Source organism: Nomascus leucogenys, chromosome 9, assembly GCF_006542625.1.
Source record: "Nomascus leucogenys isolate Asia chromosome 9, Asia_NLE_v1, whole genome shotgun sequence".
NCBI classification, from domain to species: Eukaryota; Metazoa; Chordata; class Mammalia; order Primates; family Hylobatidae; genus Nomascus; species Nomascus leucogenys.
In genome coordinates, this window is record NC_044389.1 from 18,443,032 (window position 1) to 18,455,474 (window position 12,443).

The 12,443-nt window shown below is 33.7% G+C and overlaps 1 protein-coding gene across 2 annotated transcripts in view; it reads left to right on the plus strand.

The window, feature by feature from the left end:
- The window catches only part of DENND1B (DENN domain containing 1B), a 266,884-nt gene that overhangs the window by 231,525 nt on the left and 22,916 nt on the right, over positions 1-12,443 (plus strand). For both annotated transcript variants that reach the window (XM_030818697.1, XM_030818699.1), the window contains 4 exons: positions 1,460-1,500; positions 2,234-2,302; positions 6,841-6,897; positions 7,787-7,894. In XM_030818697.1, coding sequence (XP_030674557.1) covers positions 1,460-1,500; positions 2,234-2,302; positions 6,841-6,897; positions 7,787-7,894 — 275 coding nt within the window. The remainder of the gene's footprint in view (positions 1-1,459; positions 1,501-2,233; positions 2,303-6,840; positions 6,898-7,786; positions 7,895-12,443) is intronic.

A 12,443-nucleotide genomic window follows, 5' to 3' on the forward strand; every position in this document is an offset into this window, starting at 1 on the left:
AGTTATTTCACAAGTTAAGAAAAAAAATTTTGTCTTCATATTTCATCCTCCAGAAAAGGTGCAATGCTGTGTTCTGAGTAGTCAGAGATGTTTTTCAGAATAAAAATTGTTTTTTGATATTTCTTTTAAATTAGAGTAAGATTTTAAATATAGAAGTGAATCCAGAGCTGGACACTTCTTGCCTGATGTTGATTAGGGATGCAAAGATAACAGCTAGAAAGAAATTTTGGGGCTGAGATCATTTTGTCTCTATTTTGTAAGAGCAAGGTGATACATCTTTTAAAATCCACAGCCACAGAGTAGAGGAGAACAGTATGTTTTAGGAGTTCTTTGTACTGGATAGGGTCTGAGTAGCCACTGGGACTTTAAAAAAAAAAAGAGATGGGGTCTTGCCCTGTCTCCCAGGCTGGAGTGCAATGGCATAATCTCAGCACACTGCAACCTGGAACTCCTGGGCTCAAATAGTGCCCTGGCCACAGCCTTTCAAGTAGCTGGCACTATAGGTGGGAGCCACCACACCAGGCCTCGGATTTTGTTTTTTTACTGTGACTTTTTACCCCTGTGACTTAGGGAGTATTTAAGCTTTTAAACAAGAAGGTAGCTGAAATCTAACTGAGATCAGTTGATGGGAAAGATTAGATAAGTTGTATATGTATTTCTTTTTTTACCTTCTGATATCATCTTATTGACTAAATTATTTATCAGTTTGGAACCAGATATGTTGATCGCCAGATTTTATGAGAACTACTTTTCTTAGCACTTGAGCTTTTTCATAATCATGTCAACCTATAACCTAAAAGCTGCATTTGCTTCACATTTCCTTGGGTAATAGTTTTCTAACTTACAGATTTACAACTAGAGGATATTTTCAAAACTAAAACTGCAAGTTTACCTTAAAATAAAGTTAGCTACTAATCTCTGTTAATTTAGCAGCTGTAGAAGAATGCTTTTTTGTTGCCAAGGTTCTTTGCATTTCTAAATTTTCTTCTAGTGTTTTAAAAGTTCCCTATGTACGTGAAATATTATTTTAAAAACAAACAAACAAAACAAGTAAACCCAATTGTGTAAAGGAAGCAAAGTTTACAAACCAACATAGATGTTAAACATTGAAAAATCAGTTTGAAAAACATAAGAATTTTGGATTTCAAAAGAGAGGTTGGTTATATTTTCTCCTCTGAGGCTAATATTAAAGTGAAAGAAGATTGAACACTGTTAGCTTCATATATGGATGAAGAAAAAGTGATTCTCTGTTATTCCTAAAATTGCGAATTACTCTATTCCTAAGAATTAGAGCAATTTATTAGTTCTTATTATGTCATAGCCTTTATTGCTTCTTTTACAACATTGCATATAAAATTTGCCTACTAAAAATTGTTCAAATACTAGTTCTTGATACATTTTGGCTTACAGATTTATTTTTGATCAACCATTCCTGGCATCTTATTTTTATATATTCCAGGGAACCCGAGGTCATATCAACAATGGGTGCATACAGTCAAGGTAATCATAAGCTTTCAAATGTTATTCTTTCACTCTAATATAAATGGAGAAATGTTCAGCAAAAGTATGCTGTTTATACTTATGCTGTTTATTTGAAATATTTGAAATGTTTGTATATTTCGTCACATTTTAAATATTCTTATTTTATGTTTATAGTTTGTTGATACTCATTAAGATAATTTTTAAATGGAAAGTTTTGGTCCAAAGATAAATGGCTCATTTTGAAAAGCAAGATTTTACTGCCAAATTTTGTTTTTCTTATATTATTTTCCAGAAGAAGAAATTAGGTGGGTTAGTAGGATTTGATGGCAATTTTATAATTTGTGGTAATGTAGTTTTGTTAATATGATTTTTAAATATGAAACTTTCTCCCCCAGACTGAGACTTTATTTGCCCGATATTAAAACAGCTGATAAACTTGTATTTCTTTCTTATTAAGCTTTAAATATATTCAAATTGCTAGTCATATTGCTCAAGTCTACCTAAGTTTCAAGGAAGAAATGATCTTTAAAGTGATGTATTATATCAACTAAAGAACAAAATGGGAAGGGTACATTTTGTTTGAAATTATAGTACATAGAAACTTGAAAACACTGAACATGAAATAATTTGTATAGGTCTTTAAGTTGTGAGTAAAGCTCTTTCTTTTTTTATACAATTTACTATAATACTTTGTTTTCAGGACATTTTGGCTAAAAGTTTTTGGAAATATGTTTCTGTTTTTCTTTTGCAGAAGGGAGGTGCACTGTTCAACACAGCAATGACCAAAGCAACCCCTGCTGTACGGACAGCATATAAATTTGTAAGTTTTTTTGATATTTAAAAATCCTATTTATGAAATTGTAAAACATTTTCCTAGACAATAGACATATAAATTCTGAATATTTTCTATTTTTCTTTTAAATAAACCTAAAAAAAATTTAGGATTAATATTGGCCAAAGCAAATTCAATTGTTAAAATTGTAACATTGCATGCAGACGGTAGTTTGTTTTATATAATCTAAAAATGGTTCTCATTTTGTTTCAAAGCTACCAGCAAAGTTGTGCAGCAAATTGAAACAGTTCTTGATGGGGTGCCATTTTGTAAAATGTCATTATTTCATTTAACAACATTTTATATTCTTGCTGTGTACTTGTGGCTCAAGTGGAAAAAAAGAAAAAAGAAAAATATAGCGAGATCTTTTCCCTCAAAGATGCATTGACTGTTTATTAACATTCTTCAGTGAGTCTCCAGGGCAAGCTTGTCCAACCCATGGCCTGTGGGCTGCATGCGACCTAGGATAGCTTTGAATGTGGCCTAACACAAATTCTTTTTTTTGAGATGAAGTCTTGCTCTGTCACCTAGGCTGGAGTGCAGTGGCACGATCTCGGCTCACTGTAACCTCCGCCTTCCAGGTTCAAGTAGCTGGGATTACAGGCACCCACCACCACGCCTGGCTAATTTTTGTATTCTTAGTAGAAACGGGGTTTCATCATGTTGGCCAGGCTGGTCTCAAACCCCTGACCTCAAGTGATCTGCCCGCCTTGGCCTCTCAAAGTGCTGGGATTATAGGTGTGAGCCACTGCGCCCAGCCCCAACAGAAATTCTTAAACTTTCTTAAAACATTCCAAGATTTTTCTTGGAATTTTTCTTCTTCTTCTTCTTCTTCTTTTTTTCTTTTTAGCTTATCAGCTTTTGTTAATGTTAGTGTATTTTATGCGTGGCTCAAGACAATTCTTCTTCCTCTAATGTGGCCCAAGGAAGCCAAAAGATTGGACACCGCTGCTGTAAGACTTGCAGAAAAAAATAACGGGAATAATAGTAAGAATAATAAAGTAAATAATAAATGATAAAGTAAAAAAACTCTTTAATATGACAATTAAGACCCTTCAAAACCCAACCCTTCATGTCTAGTTCCTTTTCCCCCTACTCCTCAGAACGTTCCATATCTCTGAAGATACTTAGCTACTCCTCATTTCATGAATGTAAGATATTCTCCTCTGCCCTTTGATTCTTGCTCAAGCCATTCCTATTAATTGTAATGTCAGTTTCTTGGCCTTTATCCACCTAGTCAACACCAGTTCATTTCATAGGACTTAGTTCAGACATTATTTCCCCTGAAAAAATTTTTCTGAACCCTACACAAAAAAGGTTTATATACATATTTTTGTCTTCTCAACCCTACACAAAAAAAGTTTATATACATATTTTTGTCTTCTCAACCCTACACAAAAATGTTTATATACATATTTTTGTATCTGTAGGACCTTCTGTTTCAACACTTGTTTTGTCCGTGTACATTTCTCTCTTAATACTAGTCTAGTAACTTCTCAGGAGAGAAGCTAGTGGGTTGTGTTCAATAAATTTTTTAAAATTCAATAGGTCAGATATTTTATATTTCTAAAAATATTTAAGGCAAGGGTTTTGATTTTGTAAGAATTTGTCTTCAAAAGCTTTTCTCAGTTAATGAGTTGATGTGATTGAATTAATAATAAAATAGTATATTTTAATAAAAGTTTAGAACTTCTGTTATTCCTTGACTTAAAATTGTGATATGAATGTGGCCACCCTTTCTGTTTAAAAATTCCATTCAAATATTAAATTTTATAGTAGGGAAGCTAATCTATAGAGTTGATTAAAAACTACAGTCCCAAAATTATAATTATTTGATCCCTAACCATAAAGCCAAAGTAAGACAAGGTTATCATTTTCCCTTAGAAACCTCAGCCTCTGCGTTTTGTTTGGTTGTTCTATGGCTTTCCTAGGAAACCTCTTTGGTGGTTTAAGTGCGGTTTTTGAAGGTTTTTTTTTTTTTACAATGAAATAGCACACAACTACCATGTGAAAAAGCAAAGTAATGTTGATCCTTGTTTCTCACATTCATTTAAGATTCTAAAAATGGTTTCACAGTCAATAGCCCTTCATTTGCTTCTGGAGCAGGCAGTTGAGGGTTTTTTTTAGGCTTAGAGAAGTTGTATTATTTTGCCAAATATGTGTCTTGCCTTGATTTCACTCATATTTTTCACAAAAGCACAGCAATGAAGCAAACATGTTCAAAACCCTATTCATTATTTTAAAATTTATCATTCTAATCAGTGGAGTATTTTACTTTGAACCCTTCTCTGCAAGGAAGTAAAATCTTTTCAAATTAAAAATTCTATTCTTTGGGCCGGGTGCTGTGGCTCACACCTGTAATCCCAGCACCTGGGAAGCCAAGGCAGGTGGATCGCTTGAGGTCAGGAGTTTGAGACCAGCCTGGCCAACATGGTGAAACCCCATCTCTATTGAAAATACAAAAATTACCCAGGTATGGTGGCATGCTCCTATGGTCCCAGCTACTTGGGAGGCTGAGGCAGGAGAATTGCTGGAGCCTGGGAGGTGGAGGTTGCAGTGAGCCAAGATTGTGCCACCGTACTCCAGCCTGGGCCACAAAGTGAGACTCTGCCTCAGAAAAAAAAAATAATAATTCTACTCTGGAGAATTATTCCCTAAATTAATTTCAGGTGAATCAAGATCTTTAGCATATACCTAATCTCTTTTATCATTTATCTTGTGATCATACCATCCCTGAATCAAGAGGTTTGGGGCAGGTAAGTCAGTCATTCTGTGACCTTTGTAGTTGTATCTAAAACTGATTTTTCCAGACTGCTCATTTTCTGAAATCTGTACATTGAAATTCCTTCTTTGACCACAAATCGCTATGAATAAAACTCGCAATTTCTGTTGTGTGGTATAACAGAATTTACTTACCTTGGTTTTCTATAGATAGTAAATTTTTCAAAAGTAGGAATCATGTTTTTACCTCTATCTCATTTATTCAATAAATTATTTGAGTGCCTATCATGAACTAGGCCTTATACTCATCATTGGAGTTATAGCAGAACATGAAGGTACAGTAAGAGATACTGTCCCTACTTTTATATTTGTTTTCCTATCACTTTGCTCTGCACTTTGAACATACTACAGAAATACTGAATATGTGTTTGTCAAAGCAAATAATGATTCCATCCTGTTCTTATAACATTTTTATACTTATTTTTATGGTTAAAATTGTTTTCCTATACTTTTCATGCATATGTTTTTCTATGCTGATGGGGGCCATAAAGAAAACTAGAGTTATCATATACACTTGTATAAATTTAAGAATAACAGCAAAGTGGAATTCATATTTTATTTGGCTAAATGGTTTTCAGAGTCATCTTTCTTGTTAGGTCTCCATTTTAAATTATTACCAAAGCCATTTGCTTGGAGCATTTCTCTGGAGAATACTTGCGTTTTGTTAAGCTTCAAATTGGTAAGTTGAAAAGGATAGAGAGAACCTATATCCCGTCTTCCAGGTAATCTGAAGGAAGTCAGAGAAGGACATAGGACAACAATTATTTTAATTAATCAGTACACTATGGAATTATAGAACCATGGAAGAGACTGACAGTAGTAGCTTCAACTCTGTATACTAAAGAGCATCTGAAAAGATTAGTGTGATCAGGTGTATTCAAGGATAGTTAGCTAGATTACAGTCTCCCTGAGTCACTTTCCTTATTTTAAAACGTGATCATAGTAGTACTAATCTTAGAGAATTGTTGTGATAACTACCTAAGATAATGCATGCTAAGCAACCAGCACACAGTCATATATTCAGGAAACAAAATAAATATGAATTCCTTTTCTCTTGTTTTTCACCTTTGCCACTGTGAGTAGGAATTTCTAGTGGAACAAAGGCTAAGGCTTTTATGAAAGCCCCCAATTGTCTTTAGTTAAGTTATACCCCACAGGAATCACAGCAGGATGCGAGAAACTCAAATGCTGGGGCCAGGTTCCCTGTGAAACATGAGGATAGCTTTAAATTGTTAAATGACTTTTAATTTTTACCAGTAAAACTATATATGAAATACCATTCCATTAAGATGGCTCTGCTAATAAAATTCTGTGTCTGCCTGTAAAAGCTCTTAATAAAGCTTTGTAAAATTGCCAGAGTTTCTTCAAGTTCAAACATCTACCCAAATAATTTGCTGCTGGGATGTACTTTCTCTGTTCCTCCAGTTTGTTACAGTTTTAACATTAGTAATCTGGTTTATTCCATTTGTGTTCTTTATAGTTTAGGAAACAAAATAGTCTAAATGTTAGCCTTCGTATGATACTTGTATACAAAGAAGAGACTAATGGTTTTACCAACTGATTTAGGTGTAATAAAATAGTAAGTGATATGTGTATCCCTGAAAATAGAGTGTTAGATTATAATCTGTTCTTTTTCTAAATCATATGAATAGTTAGTAATTGTCATTAAATTTGATCTTGTATACTTATTCTTTAAATGGTAATGGAACCATCCTGAGCCAGGCACATTTATTATCATTTTCTAGGCAAAAAATCATGCAAAGCTGGGACTAAAGGAAGTGAAGAGTAAACTAAAACACAAGGTATGTCATATTCACTTTTTTCCATTTTACCTTGATTTTTGTATTAGTTTGAAGTTTGTACTTACAAATTAGAAATTTGTGTTTTTAATGACATTTGAAATACGCTTAGCCCTTTGTTCAAGAATGTATTTTTTATAACAAGCCCTCTGGCAACTATCTGCTATTCTGTATGCATTCACTGAATAATCTCTTTACTGTTTGAATATTTTATCACAGAACTATGGAAATCTTCAAAGATGTTTTAACAGGATGTATGTTTTCATAAAGTTAATTGCCTTGATATCACAATTGAAGTTCTTGCTTTATGCTAAGAATTTTTTTAAAAGATATCTTTTGTGTAGAAGTAACCCAGGAATGCCATCATTTGTTTTGATAGTCTCATTCCAATAGTAGTTACTTTAAAATGAAGAATGTTCTTCATTTACAAAATATTATGTATGTATTTAAGCTATGAATATTGCAGATATGTAAATATGTGTATATGTGTGTTTATTTTAATTTGTATCTTCGCAGATTTTATTATCAGTTGTTATGTTTTGAATTTTTACCTTTGGAGAAAACATACTACTTAAATCTTCCATTGTAGTGATAGCAAATTATCTTTTTATAAATTTTATTCAGATTATTCAAAATAATCAAAGAGTTTTATTTATTTTTATTAAAGTAAATTTATCAATATAAATAATTAAGATCATTAACCTTATTTAATTAAATTTATTAATTTTGATTATAGAAAAATGCACTTTCTTCTTAAATAGATTCTTTACACTTAAAGCTGAAGTGTTATTTTGCTACTTGTATGTATATGAGATACTTTGTTTATTAATCTAATACGTTAGTAATAAAAGGAGTACTTTATAATTATTGCCGGTACATTTTTCATGTGTAGGAAAATGAAGAAGATTATGGGACCTGTTCCAGTTCTGTACAATATACACCAGTTTACAAATTACACAATGAAAAGGGAGGAAACTCAGAAAAGCGTAAGCTTGCTCAGGTAAGTAAGGTTGTTTACCCCTCATTCCTCCACATTCTCAAATTATATAATTCCAATAAATTATTTGGGAACAATTTGGATCCATTAATTTTTTATCTTATAAGAAAAACTGCAGTATTGGTCAAGGGGAGGAGTATGTGGAACCTGGGAAGGCTACGAGGGGATTGAGAGTCAAATGTTTCAGATATCAGTCTCTACATGCTTTGTTAGCCCATGCCCTCATAGATCTGATAGTCCAGTGAGGGAAAAGACAATTGAATGTGTAATTCTTATAGAGTGTGAATAGCTTGATGATAAACTGGAAATCGCAGGATTCCTTTACTACAAAAATAAAATCAATCTTATACATGGGTATTTGGCCATTAAAATAGTCTATAGAAATTAATCTGAACTACTATAAGTCTATCCTTTTCTAAAGTTAGATTATTTTATTTGCTATAAATATTTAAAGCTTCTTTTTATATGCTGATGCTACTTAAAATATTGTTTCAAGTGACAGAGTGTTCAGAATCATAGCTATAAGTGTTTCTGGTTTTTTTTTTCATAAGTACATTTATGAAGGCTCTAACTAAACAAAATTGGTATATACCAAATTGTATCTTAAGTGGCCTTAGAAAACTAGCTTCAAAAAAGAATTCTTGAGTGGACTCTAGCTACAAAATTACAGAACTGGAAGTGGCTGCAAAGCTTCATTTATAACAGTTGCCAAGGTTTGCAGATGAGAAAGTTGATAGCTAGAATGGTCACAACACTTGCCATAAGTCTCATAACTGATCAGTGGCAGAAGGAGGCGAAAACCCATCTCTGATGCTCAGTTAGCTTTCCTGGATAGCCAGGCACCACAGAAGTATACATGGCCATAAGGTGCTTCCATGGGTCTTTGTCTTTGAGCCCATTTTGTGCTGCTGTACCAGAATACCTTAGGCTGGGTAATTTGTAAAGAACAGAAGTTTATTTCTCACAGTTTTGGAGGCTGGAAAGTCCAAGATCAAGACACTGGCACCTTATGAGGCCCTTCTTGCTGTGTCATCCCATGGTGGAAGGCAGAAAGGCAAGAGAGATGAGGGGGCCAAACTCACCCTTTTATAACAGCACTAATCCCACCCAAGAGGGTGGAACCCTCATGGCCCAATCACCTCTTAAAAGTCCCACTTCTTAATACCATTACAATGGCAATTAAATTTCAACATGAGATTTTGAGAGGACAAAATTCAAACTGTAACAACAGTCTTTAAGAATGAGAAAGGATAGTGAAGCTGTACTGAAACTCTATGCCTTTGTAAAAAAAAAAAAAAAAAAAAAAATCCCATCAATTCAGTCATTCATCAACACTATATGCCAGACACTTTTCTGGATACCAGGTATATATAAAAGGAAAACACAAAAATTCTCTACCTTCATGGGACTATTTTTGTAACATACTATTTCCTTCTGATTTATTCATTTATTAAGCTGATATTTTCACATTAGAATTACATAATTGTAGCATACTGATAGTCAATACTGATTGTCTGTTCTAAAATAAACCCTCAATAAAATAATTATTCCAGAAGTCAGAAACCTTTTCTTGTTACTGCTGTTAACTGGAGAACATTTATTAATGTGTGAACTAATAATGGATTTGCTATTGATTTTTCTGTTGTTTTTTTTCCTACCACTAATATGTTCAATTCTTGTCTGTTTTCAAGCTTTAACATCTCAAATACTGTTGTAAAATGTTTACTGGCTTAATATTGGAGCCTTTAGGTTATCTTTACCATGGCGAGTAGATTTTCTGTGAAAAAGAATATGAGATCTTTGTTACCTATAGGATACTTTAAGATGTAAAAAAAAATGATTTATATTGGAGAAACATGTTTCCTAAATACCAGTTTCAATTTACGACATCTACTATTAGCTCCTCATATTTTAATTAATTTATTTTTCATTACAAGTTGATGGTTTATAATTATATAAATTTATAGGGTCTAAAGTAATGTTATGATTCATGAATGTAATGTGGAATAATTAAATAAAGCTAGTTAACATATCCATCACGTCAAATACTTAACATTTTTTGCGGGAAGAACATCTGAAATTTACTCTCTTAGCAATTTTGAAATGTACAGTACTCTATTAATTATATTCACCATGCTGTAAAGTAGATCTAAAAAAAAAATTTTAAAGCCTTCTTTCCTTTAACATGCATAGCATTTTTATGATAATGTAATTACAAAATACATTACTGATTTCTGTTTTTGTTTTCTGTTAACTTCTAGAGACAATTTCTTTTTTTATTATATATGTTTAACGTGTATAACATGATGTTTTGATATACATATACATAACGAAATGATTACTACACTCAAGCAAATTAATACATCTATTATCTTACCTGTTTTTTTGCAAAGTAAGAACACCTAAAATCTATTCTCTTAGTAATTTTCTAGTATACAATACAGTACTATTAACTATAGTCCTCACACTGTACATTCTGATAGAGAAAATTGTATTAGGTTATGGGAAACCTTATAGAATAATGGGTTCCATTCAGTGTATACTTACACTAAGTCTTCAGGGCTACTATGTATTATCATTAATTCAGTTATCTGCATTGATTATCATTTTATGGTTTACAGTAGACATGACAGCAATAACTATAACAGGAGTTGAGAGGAGTAGGGCTTATTCTTTAAGAATTCTAACATGATTTTCCTACTTGCTCTATAGGAATTTGTTAAACGTACATGTTTAGAATTGTGATGCAAATGTTGATAGTATCTGAATAACAATCTTTAGGTTTCAAATGATAAATATCTGAGTTTCAGGAAACATGTATACCCAGTATATATGTTTCTTTTTATTCGTTATGTGTCCCATTATATAAGTAGGTAAATATATCTGTGTGTTGTATATATCTTTTTTTTTTTTTCTCTGAAACGGAGTCTTGCTCTGTCCCCCAGGCTGGAGTGCAGTGGTGCGATGTCGGCTCACTGAAAGCTCCGCCTCCTGGTTTCACGCCATTCTCCTGCCTCAGCCTCCCAAGTAGCGGGACTACAGGCGCCCGCCACCACGCCTGACTAATTTTGTTTTTGTATTTTTAGTAGAGACGGGGTTTCACCATGTTAGCCAAGATGGTCTCGATCTGTTGATGTCATGATCTGCCCACCTCGGCCTCCCAAAGTGCTGGGATTACAAGCATGAGCCACTGAGCCCGGCCTGTGTTGTATATATCTTAATAGAAAAATTTTTAAGAGCTCATATCCTGCCTATTAATATCTATTATAATTTAGTATTTTGCTTGCATTTTTTTCTGTAATTGAAATTTGATTTTTTAGTTTTAGATTCACATATGTATTTAACAAAGAGCTAAATTTTGGGCCCTCTAGCAATTGTTTTCTGCTACATTTCACCCTTAATTTTTTTTTCCCAAGGCTTCCAGAGTCCATGCTATCTTGCATTACTAATGTTACTTCTTTGAATTGATGTTTAGTTGTTACTACTTTGAAATGATAGCCAATTGGTGGCCAACAGTTTATTTATAAAAGCAGAGCAGGGTACGTTTACATTGAAATTATCGCCAAATCCTTAATTTTAATTATTTAGTTTTAATAGTGTTAGCAAACTCACAAATTAAATAAAATAATATCAAGCCATTTATAATAAGGATATAAGCATTCTTCAGGACATCTAATTGCAGGAATATATCTAGGCTTCTGGTAGGATTAGAACTAGGAAATGGAAAAAGTAATCAGGGAAGAATATCAGCTTCTCTCCCTACCCTACTCATCTCATCTCGTCTCGTCTCGTCTCGTCTCGTCTCGTCTCGTCTCGTCTCGTCTCGTCTCGTCTCTCTCTCTCTCTCTCTCTCTCCCTCCCTCCCTCTCTCCCTCCCCATCTCTCCCTCCCTGTCTCTCTCTCCCTCTCTTCCTCTCTCCGTCTCTGTCCCTTTTCTTCTTCCTCTTATTTTCTTCATCTTCCTCCCTCTCCCCTCCCCTGTTCCTTCATTTCTCTCCTCCCCTCCCACTCCCCCTTTAATGCTTGGCCTGTTCTTTCTGCTTATTTGTTCATTGTGCATTCTGTAGACTGGTTTTCTCAGCTTCTCTGTGTCCTTGACACAGATCTTATAGGCCCTCAGTTGAAGCAGCCACTAGAAATGGATAATAATTCTAGAATCCAGCTTCTTAAGGAAGAATGTAATCAGCTCACTTGGACCAGGCATTAATCCTTGGTTCAGTAAACTCCAGCCAGAGAGGCAAGGAGAGTACCATGTTACCAAGGACACAGGAAGGGCAGTAGGGGTGAGTGGGGTGAACAGGGGAAGCAGTTCTCAGAGAAGTGGTTTTAAGGACTGTGACAATATCTCACAAGATGTCTACTGTTTCTAATTGCTTCACACTATTTTGCTTTTCAAGGTTTCATTTACCTGCAGTCAGTGTGGTCAAAACATATTAAATGAAAAATCCCAGAAATAAATAATTCATAAACTTTTAATTACATGCTGTTCTGAGTATTAATACAATTGTTCTTTTTCAGTATCAGTTATTGTTGTTAATCTCTTACTGTGCCT